Source organism: Felis catus, chromosome B4 (assembly GCF_018350175.1).
Source record: "Felis catus isolate Fca126 chromosome B4, F.catus_Fca126_mat1.0, whole genome shotgun sequence".
Classification (NCBI taxonomy): Eukaryota; Metazoa; Chordata; class Mammalia; order Carnivora; family Felidae; genus Felis; species Felis catus.
In genome coordinates, this window is record NC_058374.1 from 38,992,670 (window position 1) to 39,018,188 (window position 25,519).

A 25,519-nucleotide genomic window follows, 5' to 3' on the forward strand; every position below is an offset into this window, starting at 1 on the left:
TGGATTTTACGGCAGGATTCATGTTTAGCTTATTTTTGGATCTTCACAGAACTCAAAACAATGTCTGGTACAAAGTAAGCCATTGGTGAATGTTTGTTGAATGAATATATTCAATGCTGAGTTGGTGAAAGGCCAACTATTATTGCAGAAACTTGGATCCCCAACTGTATCCCTCTCTGAGCTATTTAGAAAAGGAATTCAGGATGACTGGGTCCAAGCCTTGACTGATGAGCTCATCAACATCTCCAGAGTCACTTCCCCTTTTTGTATTGTGTATTTCATACTTGCTGTCCTCAGGGTCTCCTGGATAAGCAAATCTATTCACTTTTTCCCTGGCTTTCATACTTAGGGGTCTGGTTACCTCTATCTTTATGTGGCCTTTATGTGGATGGAGCAACATGTCAAAAAAGAAGAGAGGGCAGAGGACTGGCTTGCCTCTTTCAATGGGCAATGAGCCACCCCTTTGGGGACTCCAACTCAATAATGTGCTGTCTAACAACCACAAAAAATGTTATCTTTGAGGTAATTAAATATGAGTCATTGAAAGGAATCTGTCAAGCGCAGGCCCTATTCCTGCTTATAAAGGAGTTCAACTATTGGAGACTCCATACCACACTTTAATTTCCCTTCAGAGCCCAAATAGTCATGTCCTTGAAAAACCAAGTGCATTCAGCCTACTCAACAGAGAGCACAGTACCTACAGCCACGCTTCATCTCTCATGCTCGACCCCTCTCGTCCTCTCTCTCTTTCCTCCACTGATCTACAGCGTCTCTTCAGTTCCTTTCTGTAGACACACACCAGGGTGGGGCAGCCCCAGAAGACGATGTCCTGTCCTAGGGACCTGCTCTGCATAGTCCTCCTCCCACTTGGATGTAGGGTAAGGAAGGAACATGTCCTCCAAGATTCAAGGGGAATGAGTGAAACTGATTCCAGGCTTCCTCACCCAGGGCCACTCCTTGAGAAACAATGGGCTCAGAGCCAGCTCTGGAGGAGTGCAAGACAAATGAACACATAATGAATGAAGAAATACAGGATAACTTACCTCCTAAGAATCCCTCTGCCATCCATATATTTGCCTATCACAGAGCCAGATCTCTGTTTCCAGTTTGCCTTGGAAGCAGCTGTGTTTGCCTTGGCTGCCTTATCTTTCTGCAGAAACACAGAATGCCCTCAGATCCATGCCTGCTGATATGTCGCAATATTTGAGCAGAAAGGGCTCAACTTTCCCACCTCACAGGTCAGGCTCTAAACAAATTTCTGAAGTAAGACGCAATGTTCACATGCTCCCTGTTAACATTCACCCACTCTTTCCTTTTGTTATTGTCTCTTGCCAGGATCCCTCCATCTCCCACCCCAAAATCTAAGGGAATGAATCTATACACAGTTTAGAGCCTGGGGTCCACCTTGTTACCCTTCACAGGAGTACTAACAGTTTGCAAGATGACAATAAGAAGAGATAATGTGGAATGCATAGGAAAATATTTACGCGTGGAAATGTCTGTGCATCTTTAAATCACACTCATCTGTGTGCCTCTAACTCTTTACTTCCAAAGCCCCAGGAATGAGAAAGGGACTGGCCCAGAGGATCGATTAGCCCAGTGCCCTTGTGGGGGAGGGGAGGAGTCAGGGCTTGCAACCCTGTTGGCAATTCTCCCCAGCAAATGTCTTCCAGAACATGAGGGGGAGTTAGATCACAAGGAAGAATCTCTCATCAACCATCCCCACGATTTCCAGTGATTCTTAATGAGAGAAGGAGGGGCTGCAGTGCTCCCAGGGTCCCTGAAGGTATGGCTATAATGATTCCAAATTAATCTTTAATTATTATTCAGCATGAACGTGATTTTATCCCTCTTTTTTCTATTCCCCGCTAGGGGTTGTTAATTCCATTCCCTTTTCAAAGCAAAATGAGTTTGGCAGGTGGAGGGACGTGAGGTCAAAGGATTAGGGGGACATTTGGTTGGAAGTTTCATAATAAATTCAGTGTTACTTCTAAAACAATTATAACCATTATCATCCTCAAACAAACATGTGTAGGCTTAAGCCTTGCTCGAATAGTACACAGAGGTAGGCGGTAGAGAAGTTTGCTGCCAGTCAGTGACAGAAAAGATACAGTGGTGTAACCAGGTCCCCCAGGGATTTGCAGTTATAAACCAGGTCGGACCTAATTCACTGCAAACCGGCTGCCTTGTGCTGACCACATTTAGGCCACTGTCCAGCTAAGGGCCCACAGCATATGACCCTCCTCTTTCCAAGAGTTTTTTTTTTTTCCCTCAAAAGTATCTATATTATGGAAAAAAGGATAGGCATTCCCTTTCCTCATGTGATAGTTGGGGTCATGGTTCAAGGAAATTAATGACTTGCCCAGGGACATACAAGAAATTCATGGTGTGATAAATCCTGATCATTAGAACATTGTATTAATGAATTCTTCCCTCTTTTTCCTTCCCTTCAGAGCATCCAATGACTCCTATCTAAAAGGGAAGATGAGTAGGAGAACATGGAATCCTGGATTTTGTTTAATGTGGCTCAAAATGATGACCTGTAAATAAATATAGGATTCTGTGCTATTAGGGAAAGTGTGTACTGTAGAGCTCAGGTCTGGAGGAGCAGGGTCCCCACAGGATAAAAAATGGGTACTTAAAATCAGCTATGTTAATAGTCGAATGTACATTTTTAATTTGTTCCATGATTGTGGAAAAATGCAAATTTCATCAAATGATAAAAATTTTAATGAAGGAAAAAAAAAACTTGTGAGTGTTTTGGTTAAAAGTGATCATGACATTTCAACTGCACCGCCTCCTGGATGGAGCTATCATGTCCATGTCCAAGAAATCTGTGACCCTCCCAAGCATCGTAGTCTCTTCATGCCAAGAAGAAAGTGTGTTACTTCACGGAAAACTAACACACTGCTACTCAGAAGGCCCCCTCGAATTTTTTATTATTTTCAAAAAATCCATGCCATTTTCTGCTTCTACAGAAAGGGTGAGCCAGACTGCAAGGACATTCTTGGGCCTGTCCCAGCATGGTCTCTGGCGGCCAGGGGACGCAAACCCCGTCGGGAAAGGGAACACAGGGCAATTACCTGAAAACAGATGTCCCGTTCATCCCGAAGGTGCTTGTTCCTTTCCCTGAAAACAGAAAAGGGGAATCTATTCAGACATGGTATTTGCAGTTGAGAAATCCAAGAGCAGCCACTTTGCCAGTGAGAGGAGTGCAGAGAAAGGCTTTATGTGGAAGGCCCAGGGAGTGCGTGGAATCTCTTTCCTAAGGGGGGGGGGGGTGATGGAGGGTAGTTTGTGTGTAAATCAGTTGGAGGCAGGGGTGGGGGGACATAGAATGACTGTGACACCCACGGCCCTTCAGGATCATGCACTGGTCTGTCCTGCCACTAGGGGGAGCCTCCCCCAGAGGGTGACCAGCAGTTCCAGCTGCACCTGTGAGCTTGCTATTGGGCGCGCTCTCTCTCTGAACCATTCATTTCATGCATGCATGCAGTACTCCCACAAATGTCCCCTGAGCACCCACTACATGCTAAGTGAAGTCCTAGCTCTCAAGGTTTACACAAATAGATAAAAGAAAAAGTTTCTGTCCTTGGGGAATTGGTGTTTTAGTGCAGGGTTCATTGCTCTCAAGAAAGATAAAGCAGGGACGTGGAATAAAGAGTGCCAGGGGTGCAGTGGTATTTCAGGAGGCCGGTCAGGGAGGGGCATCTGTGCAGAGGCTTGTAGGAGCGGAGGGGCACTATGCCAGCAGTTGAGGGAAGAGCAGCACAGGCAGTGGAGACAGCAAAGGCTAAGCCTGGAGTCAGGCTCAAACAGGGGTGTGCAAGGAACACAGAGGAGGGCATCAGAGTGCTCAGAGGAGAGCCGCTAGGAAATGAAGTCAGAGGGGCACTCGGGTGGCTCAGTCTGTTGAGTGTCTGACTCTTAATCTCGGCTCAGGTCATGATCTCAGTTTGTGGGTTCGAGCCCCACGTCAGGCTCTGTGCTGACAGTATGGAGCCTGCTTGAAATTCTCTCTCTCCCTCTCTCTCTGCCACTCCCCCCATCAAGATAAATAAATAAACATTTTTTTAAAAAAGCAAATGAGGTCAGAGAAAGGTGAGGGGACAAATGGAGACCTGCTCATTCATAGTCTTGTGGGCCATTGTAGGAACTTGGGATTTTACTCCAGATGAGATATGAAGCCGTGGGGGTTGGGGGAGTAGCAGAGGAGTGTCCTGATCTGACTCAAGTTTTCAAAGGAGCCCTATAGATGCTGTGCTAAGAATACATTGCTGGAGACAAGGGTGGCACCCTGAGAACTGGCCACTCTTTCAAGCAACATGGAGGTCCCTGGTTCCCCTTTCAGTGCAATTGAGGCAGAAGGAGCCTGACTGGAGGGTCAAGAATGTGAGGAAAGGAAGTGGAGATGGAATGCAAGTGTAAACAATTCTTTTGAAAGGTTTTGAAAGCCATTAAAGAAATGCAAAGTAGCTGGATGCGTAAGTGGTGACAGGAGCTACTGGGTAAGAAATGCTATAGGACATTGGTTGGTCTCCCCAAAAGAGAAACAACCAGCCATGGAGGAGAGACAATACCCGCTGGACCAGCCCTTGAGGAAGGTCTCATTCTAGTGCACATTTGGGAGAGCCAGGCACATGGGGCATTCAGCCACCACGACAGAGAAGGCAGGAGGTAGGCATGGATGGGCACAGGGGACATGCTCATGTGATGGTTCTGCCTGTCTCCATGATAGTAGCAAAGCCTGAGAATGGCAAAGGGAGAGTTTCCTTCCAGAAGGCCCCTCGCTCTATGCTGGCAGAGAGGTTAGCAGCCCTGCACCCGGGTGAGGACATGGGGGCCCCGGGAAGCCCCATCTCCATCAGGGAGTTCACTGTGGTGTTTCCTGCTTTGTGCAGTCATCTCCAGGCAGAAGCCTTGGCAGTCAAAGAGATGCTACACCCTCTAAATAAATGTCCACCTTAATTCACACTAATGCCCTGTCGTGATGGTCACTCATATATATATTATCTCACTCTCAAGAGAAGCCTGTGAGGCAGGCATGAGAAAACTAACATTCCATCTGGTTAAGTCAATTGCCCAAGGTCACACAAAGTAATAAGGGTAGTGCTGGGTCTTGACCCAGATCCGGCCCCAAAGTCCATGTTCCCAACTGAGTCCCCTGAAATTGTTTCCTTTTGCTGCTACTTGCCCCTAGGAGGGCAGTCCCTTCCTCACACTGTCATATCCCAGCCATTGCCATGATGGGGGCAGACCCCCATCCTCCCCCCCCAACTTCCAACTTGATATCCCTTGCCTCGGCATTATCTCTGTCCTTGATTCCCATTTCCCCACTGCTGTCTGTCACTACCCGATGATTTCACTGTGGAGGAAAAATCTGCCATGGGGGCCTTCCTCGCTACGGATGGACTTTGACCTGCTGCAGAATCTAAGCTTGTATGCATGTGATAGCACAGAAAGACTTTGGGCATGTAATTCTGCACAAATGCCAGTCTCCATCAAAAAGACCCATGCGTTTGTAGAGATCTGCCTTGTCATTCTCCTCTGCTCATTCGCTTTGAATCTGTCCTTTTCTTCTAAGTACAACAGAAAAAAAGGGGAAAAATCAAAATTTGTCCTTGTACACCCTGTTCTCTTCTTTTCACTAAAGCCTTCTAAGATTCAAGACCTGCTCTCAAATGGATTAGAACTTGGTCATGTCAGAACCCCCTTCCATCTCCCCAGCCTTTGCAGTCCTGTTTGAATCATATATTGAGGGAAGTAAATCTGAAATGCATTCAGTTCTGAGCACTTTTCAATTTGGTAGCATCACAGATGCCAGACACGGTGACCTCACCTTGCTTTCAAATAAAACAAAACAAGTCAGAGTGTACCTGATTTAAGACAACTGCACTCTAAAAACCAGAACCTGGGGAGCCTGGGTGGCTCAGTCGGTTAAGCGGACGACTCTTGATTTTGGCTCAGGTCATGATCTCATGGTTTGTGAGTTCGAGCTCCACATTGGGCTCTGTGCGGACAGCGTGGAGCCTGCTTGGGATTCTCTCTCTCTCTCTCTCTCTCTCTCTCTCTCTCTCTCTCTCTCCCTCCAGCACTCTATCTCTCTCAAAATAAATGAAATAGCTTAAACAAAAATAAAAAGCAGAACCCAAAGTGCTCGTGCCCCATCACCATTCCCAAGAGGTGTTTGGCAGACAGAAGGCACTGTAACTTGGAAACCTCACATGCAAAAGTGAAAATCCCATCTTTCTACACGCAGGTTTTGTTTTGGGTTTGGTTTTGGCACATTCCAGACCAATGAGCTTTGAATTTACAGTAAGTTTTAGCAAGTAGAGGAAACTCTAAACTCCTTTGCTCTGTTTATGCTCTGTTTGTGACTCATTTGCTCATTCAACAGACATTAGGAGACTATGGCAGAATCAAGAGAGTCAGCCAGATACAGATCTCAATTCTGACTCCTGAAGTGAGTGTCTGTCTCCTTTGGTAAATTGCTTCACTTCTCTGCTATCATTTTCCTTCTCTGTTAATTCCCCTATCAGGAGCTGCCCTCCTTTCTTTAATTTTGTTGAAGATGAAAGGCATACCAGGGGCACCTGGGTGGCTCAGTTGGTTGAGCGTCTTGACTTCGGCTTAGATCATGATCTCAAGTTCATGGGTTTGAGCCCCACATGTGGAGCCTACTTGATTCTCTGTCTCCCTTTCTCTCTGCCTCTCCCCAGCTTGCACTCTCTCTCCCTAAAAAATAAACATCAATTTTTTTTTTTTAAAGAGAAAGGGATACTGTATCTTCCACTGGGTAGAGGCTTAAGAAATTCAGTTCCGCTCCTACCTGAGCAAGTACCACATAAGGTGCTGTGGGAGATGCCACAAAGAATGAGGCAGAGCCTACCTGCAGATGTACAAACTGGAGAGGGATGTGGGTGTGTGTGTGAATGGACCAAACATAATATGCTGGGGATCAGGGGAATGAGGGCACTCTCTCAGCAGCTGTGATCATCCAGAATGTAGGCAGGGAAGACTTTCAGCCTGGCTCTTCCAACCCAAGGAATGTGGGACATGCTCTCAGAACACATCTGATGCTGACACACCTCAGGAGATCCAGCTGCTTCAGAAGCCCCGACTTCTCACGCTGCAGACTCTCCGTCACACGGTACACTTCCCTGAAGAAGAGGCCAACACAGACTTATGAGCTTCTATAGCAGGGATTTAAGCCACCACGGTGTGAGGGGCTGTGTTGTAGTTGGTCCTGTTGTAGTTGGTCCTGGGTAGGACCAGCAGGTAGCACCCCACCCTGGGGTCAGAGGGATATGCCTCCCCTGATGAGCACCTGCTGTGTGCAGGTGGTTACAGCTATGATCTCACTTCATCATCACAGACTCCTGATTTGGAAGGTGAGATTACCCCTATTTTATAGACACAGACAGAGAACCAGTAACTCTCCCCATGTCCCATAGACAATCCACGACTGAGTAGATTAGGACCCCCTACTCCCAAACCCATGAACAGGGCTTCATAATAATCACTTGGCCTTCCAGGCTCCAGGTGACCCTGTCCTACCCAGAACCAATACTCTCCAGCCCAATCCTGCAAGTGAGAGCAGAACTTGTATTTTTCCTGTAGCTGGTTTCGTTTGTTTCCAGGAGCTCCAGAGGAATCCTTTCCCCTTCCCCATCCTCCCCTATAAGTCTCCAATCTGTTCTTAGATCTCTGTAATTTCCTCTGTTGGTCATTCATTTCTTTAACTTAGGAGTTCTCATCTCTAGCCATAAAGCAGAGATCAAATGTATCAATTATAATCAGATACTTAGATCACAGTGTGAACACGTCAATCATGCCAATCACCCTTTGAGTAAGGGGAGGGAGGAGCTGAGAGGTAGTGGAGGTGTCTGGAGACCAACTCAGATGGTGAGGTAGGAACGGCCTGGTTTGTCTGCATCTCTAAATGCAACCCAGTGCCCAGCATGAAGGTGTCGTCAACAAAAAGCAGTAAGAAACAGGGGGCCCTGGGTGGCTCAGTTGGTTAAGCATCCAACTCTTCGTTTCAGCTCAGGTCATGATCTCACAGTTCGTGGGTTCAAGCCCTACATCAGGCTCCATACTGACAGCTTGGAGCCTGGAGCCTGCTTGGGATTCTCTGTCTCCCTCTCTCTCTGCCCCTCCCTCGCTTGTGCACTCTTCATGCTCTCTTCCTTTCAAAATAAATACATAAACAACAACAACAACAACAAACGAATAGCAGTAAGAAACAAAAGGAGAGAAGGCAGAGAGTGGGGGAGGAAAGAAGGAGGCAGGGATGGAGGAAGGAAGAAAGGAAGGGAGGGGTGAGTCGGGGAGGTATTCAACACCACCCGGGGAAGAAAGAAAAAAAAGGAAAGCAGAATTGGGTGACACTGGAAAATAAGCCTTGCTGAACTTCGCAACTTTGCCTCCATCCTTCCCTCTGGGCTCTGCACTGTGCTTTTAGAAATGTTTAAATCACCCCTAAGGTTACTGCAAAAGGCCCAAAGTTCCACATTTCCAAACCACAGCATAGTTGCTAGTGTAGGGAGCATCTTATAGTCTCACAAAATGCGTCCATTTCCATAGGCTGTCCAGACTACCCCGATTGTGCACACACCGGGCTGGGCGGGGACAGTCACCCCTCTGCTGCACCCTCAATGTCATTACTGAGCTGGCGAAAACAGCACCTGCTTGCTCGGTCCATAAGGCTTGAGCCCACCTCACAATAGATTCCTTAAAAGGTATCTGTGTGGTTCTTCCCCCTTTATGGAATAATTATAAAGTCAATTTACAACAATAACAGACCGAATCAAATTCTAAGTTCACCTCAGACAATCCTAATTAAGCAATAAAACTTCTCTAGCTCCTGCAGAGATGCCAATTCCTAACACTTTATTACCAATTATATTTAATTTCAACTTGAGGGAAAACAATGTATTTCCCATTATCCAAATCGGGTCCCCAAATCCCTGTCTAGGATTCTGCTGTGATGAGCAGTATGTGAGCACAGCTATTTGCTGCTGCGGTGCCCTGTGAGCCACGATGGCTTTGTGGATCCTCTGTCCCAGCCCTGGGTTCTGATTCTCAACCAGGAGCAGACGACTCTACCCCTGCTAAGGGAAATCACTCCCTGGACACCTGACATCTGTGTTCTCACAGAACATTTGATTTAGGAGCGATTCCTAAGAAATAAGGCATTCCAGGTCTTTGCACTGTAGACACAACAGAGTTGACTGCTGGAGACACACACACACACACACACACATTACATATTGATGAAATATGTCTACCTATTTATCTAATAAACATGCATCTATTTAGATACACACACATTGTCAGACTTTTTCTGTGTTCACAAAAAGGAAGGCATCTAACCTAGACATTCTAAAGGTCTGTACTTGGTACTATGTGGACTGAAAGAGAAAGAAATTACCATTTTTTATAGGAGTGACTGGTGACAGGTTTATGGCTGTCTTTAGGGAACTGCTGTTGGCTTTATTTTCTGGAGAGGGATGAGAGAGGGAGCATCTCCAAAATATATCGCCAAGTGAAAACACAGGCAAATGCAGAACAGTGTGTAAATGAAAAGTGTGTGTGTGTGCTTGTATATGCACAGAACACTCTGGAAGGATCCACAAGAAACCCTGAGGGGTGGCCTCTGGGTCTTTGCAGACCTCTTGCTGAGTATAGATCCTTTTGTGTCTCGTCATAAACTACCCACCCCAAATAAAAATTCATTAACAAAATAAACAGGTGCTGCTTTCCAGCTGACCTTCATCTTTATGTTATCTCTCCTGCTTGATTGTTCTTTCTTTATCTTATTTTAAAATCAAGTTCTCCCTCCTTGAGCATCTTTGGAGAACAGAAAAATTAATTTTGCCCATTTAGAATTCTAGCTGATAAGTGACTAAGTCTTTTTATCTCCCAGTACCGTCCTCTCCTTTCCCAGCTGCTCTGGTGCAGCATCAGACAGCAAGACATTGTGAGTTGGGGGGGAAGCACATGATATGGGGAGAACTCGGTTCTGTCCCTGTTTTCTGGCACTAGCTAGCTGTGTGGCTTTGTGTCACTGCATCTCTCTGAGCCTCAAGTTCTTCATTTATAAAATGAAGAGGTGGATTAGAGCACTCACCTGCTATCAGTACTGCAGATCTGGGACTCTGTTCTACAGGGAACCAGCTAAGGCTCTCACTGCCCTCTCTCCTGACCTCCCCAGACAGGACACACTCTCCTGGGCTCCAGCATGCTTTCCAGCTGCATAAGGCATTGTGCGCCTTTTGAAAACAAGTCATGAAGTTCCTGAAATCATTTATCTCTTCCTCCTGACCCTCTTTTTCAGTTCCCAGCCTCCAGAGATTGTCTCTGGCTTGGTTAATTAAGATAAGACTTCAGAAAGATTTTAATCCTCATGCTGTGATTGATACCCTGGCACCGGGTGCTTATTTCCATTTGCTGTTCTAATGCTGGTGCCTTCAGATGTTTGTTGTTTTAAAACTTGATTCAATTTTAAGAGCCTGAGTCCTTAATTCTGTTTGTAAAGTTAAATGCCTGTGCCTTGTTGGCCTGCTCTCAATGAGGAGGAACTGATTTTGCTCATTTACAATGAAATACACTGCTTCCCCTGGTCACCCAAGAATTGGAGTGAAGGGGTTTTTCTTAATTCAGCTGCTCAGAATACATTTTCTTTTTAAGTGGAGAAATCTTGGGGCACCTGGGTGGCTCAGTCCATTAAGCATCCGACTTCGGCTCAGGTCATGATCTCACAGTTTGTGAGTTCGAGTCCCACGTCGGGCTCTGTGCTGACAGCTCAGAGCCTGGAGCCTGCTTCAGATTCTGTGTCTCCTCTCTCTGGCCCTACCCTGCTCATTCTCTGTCTCTGTCTCTCAAAAATAAATAAACATTAAAAAAATAAAATCAATCAATAAATAAAAAAACTAGAGAGGTCTTTTTAGGGTAAAACTCCACATGCAAACACATTTCCTCTCTTTCACCCTGGCAAATCAGTCCAAAACAGTACAGGACAGCACACACAGGACAGACAGCAGAACAGTTTGATTTAGGCCAACGGACCCAAATTTTGCCATCATTCAGACGGAGTGAGGGCTTTCCCTTTTGAACAAGGACAGTTAACGTATGTAACACTCAGGCACTGGTAAGTAATACTGCCCTTTCCTCTGAAATCACACTGTTTAAATACCTGGCACAGGACCAGGCACACGTTACCTTCTGCAGAATGAAGGGAATGAACGAATGCATGAATAAGTGATGAGTGAATGATGGCCAGTCCCATTCCTGAGTACATATTTTCTGGCCGGTTCATGATTCACTGTGTGGAGTCAGCAAGATGTGTCTAGCACGGAGTGTTGCGCTAGAGAGTTACTGAAAACCTCTGACTCTTAGCTTCCTCATCCATAACTTAGAGTTGATAATAACAGTACCTGCCACATCAGGATGCTGTAAAGTTCATACGAAACAATGTCAAATTGTTGACATAGGTGAGATATGTTGAATGTACAACATGGTACCTGGGGCAGAGCTGTCTGCAATAAATTTTTGACAAATGAGTAAATAAACAAATATAAATGTGTGAACAAATAAGTGGGATTCCTGTCCCTGGGCACGCCAAAGAGTGCATTTGTTCTCAGAACCTAACACTCCCAAGACGACTGTTGGCAGCTCCTCAGCCCCAGCCTGCAGACCCAGCTCTTGATTCTTCCTTACGAGTACTTCTGCCTAGCAGGCTGAGTCCACTTGCCGCACACCAAGAGCAGGTCACTGGCAAACCAGGCCCTGAGAGATGTGGGGCTCACCACACTGTGTCCACACAGAGGGACACTGGTAGGAGAGAGTAGGCAGACTGCAGTGAAGATTCCAGGGTACTATCATATACTCCATCAGATTAAATCTCAGAAGCCTACCTGCTTCACTCTTGTCCTGGGTCTCTAACCTATGACAGTCACGTGTGGTCTGTCCACACACTCAGCCTTTTCTCAGTGACCGCCCTGTATTTGTTGGGTGGATAACACATCTTTTGAATCACATGATATATTTCCCAAGAACAGGGTTGTAGATTTCCTGTCAATCCTAGATTCTGCTTGCTACAGTGCTGGTCTGCTTGATGGCCTCGGGATCCTAAAAGAGATTTCAGGGACCAAGGAGCCCCTGAGCCCCACGTTCTAGGCAAGGCGACAGGGTCTCCAAGGGAGGAGACGATGTCATGCTCACAGCAGGGGGTGAGGCTGGACAGCAGGGACAGGAACCCAAGAGGGCCAGACTCACATCTCCTTCTCCTGGTGGAGTTGGTGGGCCTCTTGCTGGAGGCTCTCCAGCTGTTTCCGGGCATCCTGCAGCTCCCGGGAGGTCCGCTCCAGCTCCCGGGCCAGCTCCTGGTTTGTGACTCTCAGCTTGGTGTTCTCAGCCTTGGTTTCATGCTCATCATTTTGCAGGGTGGTGCACTGGCCTTCCAGCTGGAAAGGAAGGTGGGGGAGCAGGAGGGAATGATGAACAACCCCCATCCCATCTGGCTCTGCCCCAGTCTCCCCTCACTTTCTCCACCTGTGGGCAGGAGCCCTCACTGCCAGCCCTCGCTGCCCTTGGGACTCGACAGGCTTTGTCCTGCTCCTTAAGTCACACGGATGCACTTTTGGAGGCAGGGAGGAATGGCCAGAGCACATCTCATCTCTCCCCTGTCTCCACAGGGCTACTGAACAGTCCAGAGGGAACAGCACCATTCACAAAGACTGCTGGGAAAGGGAGGTCAACAATCCATCTGTGTCCCCAATCCCGGTGACAATAATGATGCCATTAGCATCTCATCCATAGTCTTGAGAGCCAACCTAAATCCCTCTTGTCCTTTCAGCCAATTGTCCCCCTCGGCCCTGATGGACCTGGGAAGCAGCTAAGTGGCATTCTTCATAAAACTGTCCTTCCTAATTTTGAATTCTGACAGCAAATCTGTGTATCCCCTTTTCTTTGCTCCGCTAAATAAATCCACTCCTTTAATCTAGAGAAATGTTGTGTGGTGGCCAGAAACCCTGGAAATTCTTAGGAAACAGCTAAAACAGGTCAGACCAAACACATACCTTTTTTTTTTTCATGTCCCAAAAGGAACTAAAAAAACCTGCATTTGTATAACTGCAGCATTTCTTGGCTGGTGATTCTGCTTTGCAAAGCTTCTAACCCTCTCACCAGAGGAGGATTCAAACCAAGGCAAATATATCATAATAAATTTAGTTTTATAAATGTGGCCAGTGAGGGGAAGAGGAGGCAGCAACAAGGAATTTTGTGTGATTCTCAAGAGGCTCCTGTGTAATCAGGCAAGCATGCAGTAATTAAATCGAGTGGTAATCATTCGTTTGAGGGATAAGTCTAATTGGTAAGAACTTAATGCATAATAGTGAGGGGGAGAAAGAGTAGAAGCAAGGGATAGCTGTGGAAGGGTAATGGGAAGGCAGCTGGCAGTTCCTCCAGTGGAAATTATCGTGTTGCAAGAGAAAGAAACCAAGGGGCACATGGGTGACTCTTGGTTTCAGCTCAGGTCATGATCTCATGGTTTCATGAGTTCAAGCCCCACACTGGGCTCTGTGCTGACAGCTCAGAGCCTGCTTGGGATTCTCTCGATCTCTCTCTCTCTCTCTCTCTCTGCCCCTCCCCTGCTCAGACTGTCTCTGTCTCTCTCAAAAATAAACTTAAAAAAAAAAAAAGAATTTATTAAAAAAAGAAAGAAACCAGAATGCATACATAGGTCAGGGAGCAGCAGGAGAGGGACAGTCTCTAGCCTCAGCATGGGGTAGCTTCAAGCATATTTTACTGTGTTGCTGAAAATAGCCCTCTCTATACAAATGGATGCGGTGTGTCTGGGTCTGTCCAGGGCTGGATTACTTCCAGAGCCAGACAAAACAAAATGGGAGGCCAAGTGACATCCTGGCCTTCTCTCCCCCATGAGCCCTCACCTTGGAGAAGAGTCTATGATTGTGAAGTTTGCCTAGGTAATCAATCTTCCTGAGGTCATTAGGCAGCCATGGTGGCTGGACACCACCCTACACAGTGTACTGCCCAGACCGCCTCGTGGGGGCTCAAGTGCATCAGAGGAACATCTGGTGTCTGCATCCATCCTGTGGGGTGATGGGCATAGCCACAAAAAAAAAAAAAAAAAAAGGCTAAGGAACCTCTTCCGGGAGCACAGGAAAACAGGGGATGGGCAAATTGATCTTTGAAGAGTCTCTTCCAGCTGGAGGCATCCATGGCCATCCCAGTGGGAAGACATCACTGCAGCCTCCCACAAAGCATTAGTGACTCGTCCTTTGTACCTCAGCACCCCCCTCTCCTCTTACCCAGGATGCAGGAAACAAATTAATGTTTGGCATTCTGGCGGCTCCTGGGTGTAATTAGGTTGACAATGTCTTCAGATGCCTCGAGGGAGAATTCTTGGCAACTTTTCCCAACTAAACACCTGGCGCTGGAGAGGTAAAGGCTTTATCCTGAGATCACCTGTGGTTTCAAAATGCTATCTTTTGTACAGCTAAATGGTTCTCCTCCGATTAAAAACAGACAAACAAACAAACCCAAATCCTTGAGTGAATAGCAGGGAAGTGGGCAAGAGCGGGGGGGGGGGGGGGGTGGAATGGAGAGAGGAACCAGGTGCTCCAAGGCTGTGGCAAAGGCGCACCTGCTGCTGCTTCTGGATGAGCTGCTCCAGCTCCTGCTCCTTGGATAACAGCTTCTGCTCCAGCTCCTGACTGCGGGCCTGAAACCTCTCCATGTCCTGCCGGGCCGGAGAGAAGGACGCGTGAGGCCCCAGGGCACTTGGGATGGCGATTTGTCCCCCACCTTGCACCTGCTCAACAGCAGGGCCTCCCCATCCTTTTGGATTGTAGGGCCCTTCCCACAACATTCCAGGGCTTCAATGCCCTGCCTGGCTGGTCAGGGAGGCCCACTGGGACGGAGACAGAGCAAGTGCTCATAAGGGGTCATGCCAACTCCCCAACTCCCACCATGTGTGACCATGACCAATGACTGTGCACCGCTCCCCCAGAGAGAGACAGTGTTGGTTAGTGGTGGAGTACTGAACATAGAGAATCTCACACCTCCATCTCTTTATCTCTAAATTGGGGGGGGGGGTATCCTTCTAATGTGGATATTCTGTTCCACATTGGGTACAGTCATTTGTTCCCTCACACTACCCCTCGCTCGGGAAACACAGGGCATTACTTCTTCCCCTTGAAGGTCTAGGTCCTCACCGTGTCCCACCATGATTGAGGTGTCCCAGCCTTGCTCTTGTGATAGCTCTGCCTCTGTGATCCACAGCCCCTCCCCTCCCACCCTAGAACTGGTCTTCCCCACTCAGGAAGCTGCTGACGCAGTGAGAAAGGGCTTGGGGTGGGGTAAAGAGAAAACTGTGTGGGCTGTCTGGACGCCTGACACTCTCACAGAGCCTGGTCTGGTACAAGGTCCCTCATCTGGGCGTCAGGAGACTGGGGCTCCAGCCCTGGTCTTACCTAGCTGACTTGACTTCATTCATCTATCATTGTTTCTTTGTTCACAGGACAGAAACAAAAATATGCAGGCCACCTACAGCTCTTCACTCCCCTGAAGGCAGAAATGAGGTGTGAAACTTGCAGGGAGAGAAGAAACCACTATAATGTGCATAGAGCTCATGACAGGAGCCCCTGGGGTTCCACCTGCCTTGGAGGACAGCCTGGAATGCTGGACACTAGAGGGGCTATGAGGCTGGGTGTGATGGTGGCACCAGGGGGTTGGGAGCACACAACCACTCTCAGGACACAGGCCTTTGGACACGTCCGTTCCAAGGCTCAGAATTATTTCCTGGACTCATCTTTTGTAGACACTACCTGGTCCTCAGCCTGTTCTCAGGTAGGTACATGGAGCTCAGGGACAGCCTGTGATCGCCCTCACATCAACCACAGGCAACGAGAGGGGGAAGATCTGACCGGGAAGCTCCTGCTGTCAACACCTTCACTGGGGAACCTGCTTCGTTCAGCTTGGCTGTCACTCACAGAGTAGGTGCCCCATGAACAGTGCCGGGGAGGCGGGTAGCTCCACAAGTCCAGCACGGATGCTGCCATCCCCATGGTGGGCCTGCAGAGTGCCTTATAGCCCCGGCCAGCACAGAGCATCGAGGGGGGGCGTCTATTTTCCTTGAGCCGGAGTGTGCCAGTCATTAAGTATTTCCCTCGTGGTCAAACAGACTGCTACATGTAGAGCCAGAAGGCCCAGCCCTTCTCATGCTGTCATAAACTGTCACACCACTGTCCTCACGTTGTGACAAGGCAAAAGCCTGTGTCTGCAAAGCCACGCACATTTTAACAGTTTCTGTGTTTGTGCAAAAGTGGAAAACCTAGGCACTGGGCCTGAAAGGCCTGGGGTACTAGAAAGGGAAGGAGGGAGTGGAATGGGGGGTGAAGGGTACAGTGGTGTGGTCATATACTCTTACATGATCCTAATGTGTCCTTGAAATTTTTCCTCCCACCTCTTCCCATTCCCAGTTCCCACACCTTGGCCCACCTTTTGCTTCTGGAAGCAGGCCTCTTTTTTTAGCTAGGACCTCTGACCTGTAGTCATGGCCCAGCAGTAGATCATTTGGGGTAAAGGGAGTGACTCTCCTACTGCAGGAAAAAAAAGGCTACTGTTCTCAGAAAACTATTTTAGGGTATGCTGGGTGACAAGTGTGTGAGTTCTGTCTGCCTTATCCAACTATGCTGAAGGGCAGGGGACAGGCAGACTGTTTTAAAGCTCTAAGAAAGAATGGGTACAGGGGGAGTCTGGAAATACAGACAAGCCTTCAGAGGGCTCTAGTTGGAGAGTATGATGGGCTTTTTCTGGAAAGCATTCAGACTTCATCTCCTTTTGAATGGTATCTGTGATAATAAATAGATCCTCGGTATAGATAATCCAAATCAGCATATAAATAAAAACTGGTTCAAACCAACCTGCATTAAGGAGGAGAGAAGGGTTGTGGCAATAGCCCAGGTTCTGTTCTGAGAGGCAGCGCAAGACGTGGTCCCTCTGCTATATTCCCAGAAGTCCTATGTTGAAACTTAACCCCCAAGGTGATGATCCCATGGACATACTTGCCCCCCTCGCCCCATGAGGATGCAGCGAGAGGGCCACAGCCAGAACCAGGGAGTGGGCTCTCACCAGAGCCTGACCACACTGGCCCCCTGATTTTGGATGTCCAGCCACCAGGACTGTGAGAAATAAATGTCTCTTGTTTATAAGCCATCCAGTTCATGGGATTGTTGTAACGGCAGCCTAAAGCTACCATTCAAGATCAATGACTTTTCTGTTGAGAACTCACCAAGTGGATAATGAAAAAATGGGTAAGAGAGAGTTTCCTGTAGCTTTGTTTTATAAATATGCTCCCAAAAGGACCCTGCTTAGTTTGGAAGAGGAGAGAATTTCACCAATTCTGACCTCCCAAGACAAACAGCAGGCTAGAGGCTGCTAGGAGGCTAGATGCCAGAGTCGGAACGAGGTATGTGAGCTCTGCATTTTCTCCCATGGGGTCCGAGAAGGGTGGGATTTGACTTGTCTTGGTTATTAAGTTTTCTAGGTGTCTAAGGGAAAGGATGGGAAGCATAGGCTCTAATGATGGTCCCCCTAGAGGAGCTGCTGGGCATGGAGTAGAATGGACTGCATTTGGGTGGGCCTGCCTTCCAGGTCTGGGACCTGCCAGTATCAGACCCGGTCTCCAAGCTGCTGTAACTGGTAAGCACATGCACCTTCATCCTTTCGTCATTAGTTCAGTCATTCATTGATTCAATAAGTATTTACTGAGTACCAACCGTGTTCCAAGCATGGCTGAGGGGCTGTGGATACAGTAACAAGTAAAGATAAAGATCCCTGCTCTCAGGGAGACTGGGTGGCTCAGTCAGTTAAGTATCTGACTCTTGGTTTCAGCTCAGGTCATGATCTCACGTTTGTGGGTTCGAGTTCCATGACGAGCTCTGCGGTAACGGTGCAAAGCCTGCCTGGGATTCTCTGTCTCCCTCTCTCTCTGCCCCTCCCCTGCTCATACACTCTCTCTCTCTCAAAATAAATAAATAAACATTTTTTTAAAGATCTCTGCTCTTGCAGTGCTTACATGATAGTAGGAGGAGACAGACCATAATCAACAAAAATAAACAAGGAAATTAAATGTCATGTCTGAAGGTGACAAATGTCTTGAAAAATATAAATAAAGCAGCAGAGGGACAGGGAATCCACAGTGCCACAGGTGGGGGCACTGCAATCTTAAACTGGGGGAGGTAGTCAGAGTAGGCGATATTTCCACCTGGTACTCAGAGCCAAGCCATGGTGTGGACTCTTACTTTCAGGAGAAACTGCTCCTTCTCATGCTTGATTTGTTGTTCCATCTCCTCGTAGAGATGCTGGATTTCTTCATCATAAGCAGCAATTTTCCTGCAGAGGTGGCAGAAAGAGAGTCTGCGAAGGTCTACACCAAAATTCATTTATCCCCCAGAGTATTTATCCTCTGGAGCTTGGGCACCAGAATCCCAACAGGAGCTTGGGGCTGTGGGGACGACTGCATAGGTCAGGTGGGACCAGTTCCTCAGGATTAGCTGACCATAGAGGCCCAGCAGGACCTCGTCCTCCTCCTAGATGAGGAAGCCATCAGTCCCAGATGACCCACACGTTCCTCAGTGAAGCTTCCTTGGCTCTATCTTCCTTAATTCTGCTTTATTTCAACAACAAGCCCCTTGGCCTCTGCTGAACGCACCTCCTTATTGTCCGCTGGTCCCTACACCTATAGACAGTATAAAGTTGTGTTGTGTGGGCTTCTTTCCTATTTGGGCTCCTGGTTTATCTCCTTCCCACTGTGGATGCTTTCTCTCTACCTGGCTCCATCATCCCTGTCTAAAGTATACTGTCATAGGGTTCTCCTGAAATTGTGTGCTTAAGTCTATGTGATCCACATTTCTCATCAGATGACAAAAGATTCCATGACAATGACAATCATGGAAACCATGCCCCCTACAAAGGAAGTGGGGGCCACACTTGGCCAGTGCTCATGCCATCTCAGGCCCACAGCCCCAGGCAGACAGTATGAGAAGGGGCAGGCTGGTTAAAGGTGGGCAGTGATAATGAGACATCCCTCCTCCTCCCTGCCAGCATCTTCTCCCTACACTTGAAGAGCCCCACAGGACAGGAAGGAAAAACCTGGGTACTCTGCTCCTATATAGAGACCAAGACAAATATGGCTATGGGAACAAATATGGCTATGGCTATAGGTCATCTCTGGTGTTGTTCCTCCTTCTCTCCCCAAATAGATCCTTCTTTGAATGCCTCCCCACCCCCAGCCCCCACCTCCAAATTCAAACAGGAAGGATCAGGTATTAGCATTTGAACTGAGATGGAAGTTATCACTCCAATGTATTCCCATTTCCAGGGCATTGAACAGTTACCCCTCTTCCCTGACCTGCAGCTAAGGGCTCTCTCTCTCTCTCTCTCTCTGAGTCCCTCCCATTCTTCTTCCTCACCTGTTAAGGGAAATCCAGGTTCAGGAGCAGGCTGATGTCTTGGCTCCCAAGGCTGTTTGAACACACACATACTGCAGATTTTGGCACTTGCCATTTTAAACTGAAATGGTGATAAGCACTTTCTGTCCTTCACGCAAGTAAGGAGACTTTAATAATTGAGGAAATAGCTCCAGTTTTCAATTCTGAGAGGTACTAGGGAGATTTCTGAACAAAAGATTAAGGATGGGAATGTATATATTACACTGAGACCTTCGTTTCAACCCCTACCGCCTTATATCCACTTGCGACTCCAATCCAGTGCCAGCCTTCCCTGCTGCACCAAAAGATGTCCCTTCCTCACTTGCTACCTGCTGGGGTACCTTTAAACCACATGACTATGACTCAAAGGAGCCATTTTGACTGATATCCTTCTAGATCTGTAGAAACCATAAAACTGATCCAGACAAGGAACTGGTGTAAGTCTCCACGGCCAACGTCACTCATATCAGGCCAGAAGCCTCTAGGTTCCCTCTCCCGGCCATACCCCTAAGACCAGAAATCCTTTGAGTGAGTATGGCCATGGCCATACTTTTGCTGAGCACAAAAGGTGACAGCTCTCCAAGACTTCCATGAGCTGGAGCCTGTGTTTACCATCCTGGGTGTAGGAAATGTCTTGCTGGCTAACAGAAAGAAATCCCTTCTTGGTAAATGACAGAATTTTTGGTTATGAGCTGGTTATGAGCTAACCCATAATAAATACAAAGAAATATAGAGGGAAATGAGGAGCAAGGGCACTGGCTATTGAATAGGAACAGTTCAAGGACAGAAATGAATATTGTTTCAAGGGACTTTCAGAAAGAAAGTCTTCACTTGGTCCCTGCAATCATCTTCCTATGCTTGAAGAAATTCAGGTGCTAGATAACTTTAGACAGTGACTCCAACTACATAAATACTGAAGACCTAATAAAGTGAGATGGGAGAAATTTAAAAACTGATTTTCTCTGATAAAGTAATACTAATTACAGTCATCCATAGAAGCTGTTTACCATTGTGCTTAATAACCAATTCTACACTATCATTAACTGCGTTACATTAACTTTGCTCTAAGTTTTATTTGATTAAATTAATAAACTGTTTTTCATGCCCACATATCAGTTCACTCGTCATGAAGTAAGTAATTTTGCAGACTGCTAAAAAACAAATGGGGGGAAGGCAGAGGTAGATGCTGAATGGTGCCTACTTCTAGCCCTCGTTGACAAAGGCTGGGTCCACTGCAGAGAAGCCCAGGGGTTCCAGGTGGGCCTCAATGCATCTAGGTCCAGCTCAACCAGACTTATCTGTGAAACCAACCCTCTGGAAATGCTTTAGAATACACTTGGCATCGTAGGGGACCCGGGCCAGGCCCAAAGGCTTTCAGAAGATGAATCCCACAAAAGACTGACTCATTTTTTTTTAATGTTTATTTATTTTGAGAGACAGAGAAAGAGAATGGGGGAGAGGCAGAAAGAGAGAGAGACAGAGGATCCAAAGTAGGCTCCGTGATGATAGCAGAGAGCCCGATGCGGGGCTCGAACTCACAAACCATGAGATCTCGACCTGACCTGAAGTTGGACGCTTTATAGACTGAGCCACCCAGGTGCCCCAAGAACTGACTGATTCATGACCAGCCTGGGTCAGACACACGAGCCCTAGGAATGGGGAGCATCATGGTGCTGTTCACATCATTCATAGCATTAAACCAGCTCAGGGCTCAGAAGACCTGCTCATATTCTCAGTGTGACCTTGAGCATTCTGACCTCGTTATGTCCCAGAGGAGCACCGGCCCGGAGTGCCTCATAGCACCGGCATGACAAACAAACAAGAGAGCTGGCGTGAAAAGCATTTGGAACTGCAAAGCCCTAAATAAATATAAGGGATTATTTATTATTGTAATTACTGTCATGGCTGTGGAGGGCAAGGGCCATTGCTCCCCAAGGGGGAGGAAGGTCTTAGTTTCAAGGATAAAAGTGCTGCTGGGTTGGGTAAAGGTGAGAAGCAATCAGGAAGATGAAGAGCGGAAAGCTTCGTCCATAAAAGTGCCTGTCAGATCAATCCATTAGAGACGCAGGCTGTGTGTGAGCAGGAGCCACTGAGCCCGAAGCCTGTGTCTGCGGAGAGCTCTGCAGTGGCCGTGAGAACAGTAACAGGGAGAGACACTCTAAAAAGGTCTGCACATGTGGCATGTGCTGTTCCAGCGGGCACACCATATTCCTCCACCAAAGGAAAGAGGCAACCAATTACGTCTGCTTATTATATACATCTATATTGCCACAATTTCTAAAACCACTCATATTGCCTGATGCACACCTACACTTTTTAGTCTTCTCTATGAGGATTTCCTCACCTATTCTAATCCTCACTGTCTCTTCTCTCAACTCTTAGAATATCAAATGTCTTTCAATGAACATTTACTTTTAAAATCCTGAAAAACTGGGGCGCCTGCGTGGCTCAGTTGGTTAAGCATTTGACCTCAGCTCAGGTCATGATCTCACGGTTCGTGGGATTAAGCTCCACATCAGGCTCTGTGCTGACAGTGTGGAACCTGCCTGGGATTCTCTCTCTTCCTCTCTCTCTGCCCCTCCCCTGCTCATGCATGTTCTCTCTCTCTCAAAATAAATAAACATTAAAAAAAATAAATAAAATCCTCAAAAACTGTTTCACCTGGGTTTATGCTGTCTCAACTAGGTTAGGAACACTCAGACATTTTTGTCACCCACAGGGTCTGTGCTCAAAATGTGAATGCTGAAAATGTGTATAAAATCAATTTAAGACTTGGGATACCTAACTCAGTAGCCCATGGAAGGACCATACTGGAGGAATACCAGATTCCAGAAGAACTGAAGAATTTCAGAATTGAAAGTTTCATCTGATCCAATCACCTATTTTCCCAGTGCTAAAATCCTTGCCACAATGTCCCCGCCATGTATTTACCCAAAGTAGGTTAAAACACCTCCAGCAATAGGGAACTTGGCTGGATCTCTAAACAGCTCTTTCATCTTTGGAATATTCTGACTCACAGAAATATATCTTTCTATGACCTTATCTCTCCTCTGCATAAAAACCCTTTATATATTTGAAAACAGCATTAAGACTTCAAGGGGTTGCTTGGGTTCATGCCATGCCTCTCCACTTTCTCCAACCACGTCTCACATGGACTTTCTTCTTCTTTTTTGTAAGTCCCTTCACCTTTCTCTTTACTTTTCTCTGAATGTGCCCTGATTTAGCTTCTTCAAGCCATGGAGCCCCAGACTGAATGCCCAGTGTATCAAGTCTGATTAGCAGAGTTTAGAGCTGGACTATACCTCTCTTGTTCTCGACACTGCATATCTATTCATGCAGCCTGAGATCACATTAACTTTTCTTGGCAGCCACATCACAGTTGACGAATGCTGAACCCATTCATCGACTAAAACCTCTAAATCTTAAGTCTGTGTGATTGTTTTTCTTTTAAAGATGGTGCTACTGAATCATATCTCTTCCACCTTGTGTTTCTGTCACTGGCTTTTTGGACACCAGAATAAGAGCTCGGATGTAATTCTGTTAGATTCAGTCCATCTTTCCAGGCTGACATTATCTTAATAGATCCCAACTGGTCATCTAGTGTACTCAATGACCTTCCAAGCTTTGTTGATATTTAAAAATTTCAGTCATAATGTAAGCTAAATAATATGTTGGTTTTGACAATTTAATTCATCTGAGAGTTATTCAGAAGAGTGTTTCTAATATAAAAACTGCTGTTTTTATATTATAGTATTATAGTATTACAGTAAAATAATTGTATTATAGTAAAAATAATATACTAGTAAGGTATCTACTTTTTGGAACCTATTAACCTTTGCTTTGTAGCCAAAAACATGATCAATGTTTGCATAAATTCCATGAGGAGAATGTGTATTCTACTGTGAGGTGCACAGCTCTACATTTATCTCTTAAATTAAGCTTGCTGGTTGACAGTTTTAAATATTTTACATACATATTGTACTTTTTGCCTAATGTGTCAAATCCTAGATAAGTTTGTTAAAGTCCTCTAAAGTCTGTTTTTATCAAATTTTCTGTTTTTCTAAAAGTTTTTGCCTTATCTATTTTGCTGCTATGTTGTTTGATGCATAAAAGTTTATATCTGTTGTATCTTCTTTGTGGATGGAACTCTTTTTATTACTACAAAATATTCTTCCTTATCTCCCTTTGTTTTTGCCATTGGTAAAAATATTGAAAGAGACAAGGGCAGTAATCTGGAATAGAGCTCTCTGAGCTATTAATAACTTGTGGGCATAAATATCCAGTTTATCTTCTATTAGTCATCCTTAAAACACTCCCCAACAACCCAGTCTTTATTTAATTATCCCCTGTCTGCTATCTGTGCCTAGTCATTTTGAGCTATAGGGGGAGGAGGGACAGAGAATAGGGAGATGAAAGGAAAGGAAGAGAAAGAGACATGAAGTCTCAGTGAGACAGAGAAACAAATGTAGAAAGAAGGCAGCAAAGGAGTTATGAGCACCAATATTTATTCTTGCTTTCTTGCTCTTTCTGTATAATGGCTGGATAGTGCCTCTAGCATATTCCAGTGTAGTCTAGGTTATAATCCCCCTGCTGACAGCTATGGTTGTCTCAGAATTCATTAGACCCAGAGTAAAAAGGCTGTGGTTCAAATCCTGATTTTGATATCTACAAGCTTTCTGGCCTTGGATAAGTCACATATCCTCAGTGGGCCTGAGGTTTTCTGTATCTGGAAAATCAGATGGTTAATACCTACTTTATAGAGAAGTTGTGAGGTTTAAATAAGATAATGCATGTGGAATTATTTAGCACAATAGGGAGCAGATAGTATGCATTTAATACATTCTAAGTAAATGAGTTCTCTGATTCTCCAGGGGTTTTTGACACCCTTTTGAGAGCTGCTGCTTTCTAATTCCTTCAAATTTCAGCCAAGGGGCAAGTAGAGACTGAAGGGGAATGATGCAGCAACAGGGGTGTGAGAGAATAGGGCAACATCAGGGAACAGAAGACTTGGGGAAGGACAAGACCTGAGTTGGCTCAGGAGAGAAGACAAAGCATGGAAGGAGGGAGACATCAACATTAAGTACTCGTTAAGCCCTTTGTAAAGTAACACTCTAGGTAAAATAATTTAGACTTATGGAATGGGCTCTGTACACCAGGACTTTAGCATCTAAGAACACCAAGTCCAATGCTAACGTGGCATAGAGGAAAGGAACAGAAGAAAAAGCCACATACTGTGGAGTAGACCCCACCCTGCTATGCCTTCCTGGGCTCTGGCTGATAATAACTCTGTGACAAGAGAGCCCTTCCTGGAAGGAAGTGGACAAAGCCCCTTACTCTAGTAGTGTGGAGGATAACAGAGTTCTCTGGGAACAAGTTAAGAGGGGCTGAGTCCAGAAAAGGGAGATTTTCAACTGTGAAGGGAAGAAGCAACAATTATATACTGAGGATACCATAGGGCATGATGGATATGAAAGAATGAGTCCTAGTGAAAGCCAGGATGAAAAGCCCAGGTCCAGCATAGTGGGCAGAATGCCACCCAGGGTGTCTAACTGTAGAAGATGCCCCTTGTCTAAAGGAGGCCCTTAAGCGTGTGTGTGCATATACACATGTGCGTGATATTGAAGATTTAGGGTGGGATGTGGGGGAAGGAAGTAGGGGTGGGGATTATAGTGATTCTCATGTAAGTACAAGGCTTAGGTTCAGAGAGACATTTACAGATTATTTGCAGGGAATTGGAAGGCGAGATGTAGTTAGCAATTAACTTACCCTGCCAGGTTCCCACAGGGACTGTGAAAATTAATTAACCTTCACAAAGTGATTTGCACACTGAGAGTTAAGGTACCACACTGGAGGAAAGCATTAATACTCAGTACCACTGGGGTTCCAGCTAATGACACACGGGCCAAGGCCTTCCTACTATAGAATACTGCTGGTCAAAATATCTCTTTCCCGTTCCCTCGTTCCTTTTTGTCTGCACTTAGGAACAGAATCCCTTCAGATTT

General features: G+C 46.3%; 1 protein-coding gene across 3 annotated transcripts in view; it reads right to left on the reverse strand.

Moving 5' to 3' along the window:
* CRACR2A (calcium release activated channel regulator 2A) overlaps positions 1-25,519 on the reverse strand; it is a 141,094-nt gene that overhangs the window by 34,551 nt on the left and 81,024 nt on the right. For all 3 annotated transcript variants that reach the window (XM_011283726.4, XM_019834378.3, XM_045061275.1), the window contains 6 exons: positions 18,330-18,420; positions 14,669-14,764; positions 12,280-12,467; positions 7,089-7,160; positions 3,084-3,129; positions 1,044-1,150 (listed from right to left, as the gene is read on the reverse strand). In XM_011283726.4, the coding sequence (XP_011282028.2) occupies positions 1,044-1,150; positions 3,084-3,129; positions 7,089-7,160; positions 12,280-12,467; positions 14,669-14,764; positions 18,330-18,420 (600 nt within the window). The remainder of the gene's footprint in view (positions 1-1,043; positions 1,151-3,083; positions 3,130-7,088; positions 7,161-12,279; positions 12,468-14,668; positions 14,765-18,329; positions 18,421-25,519) is intronic.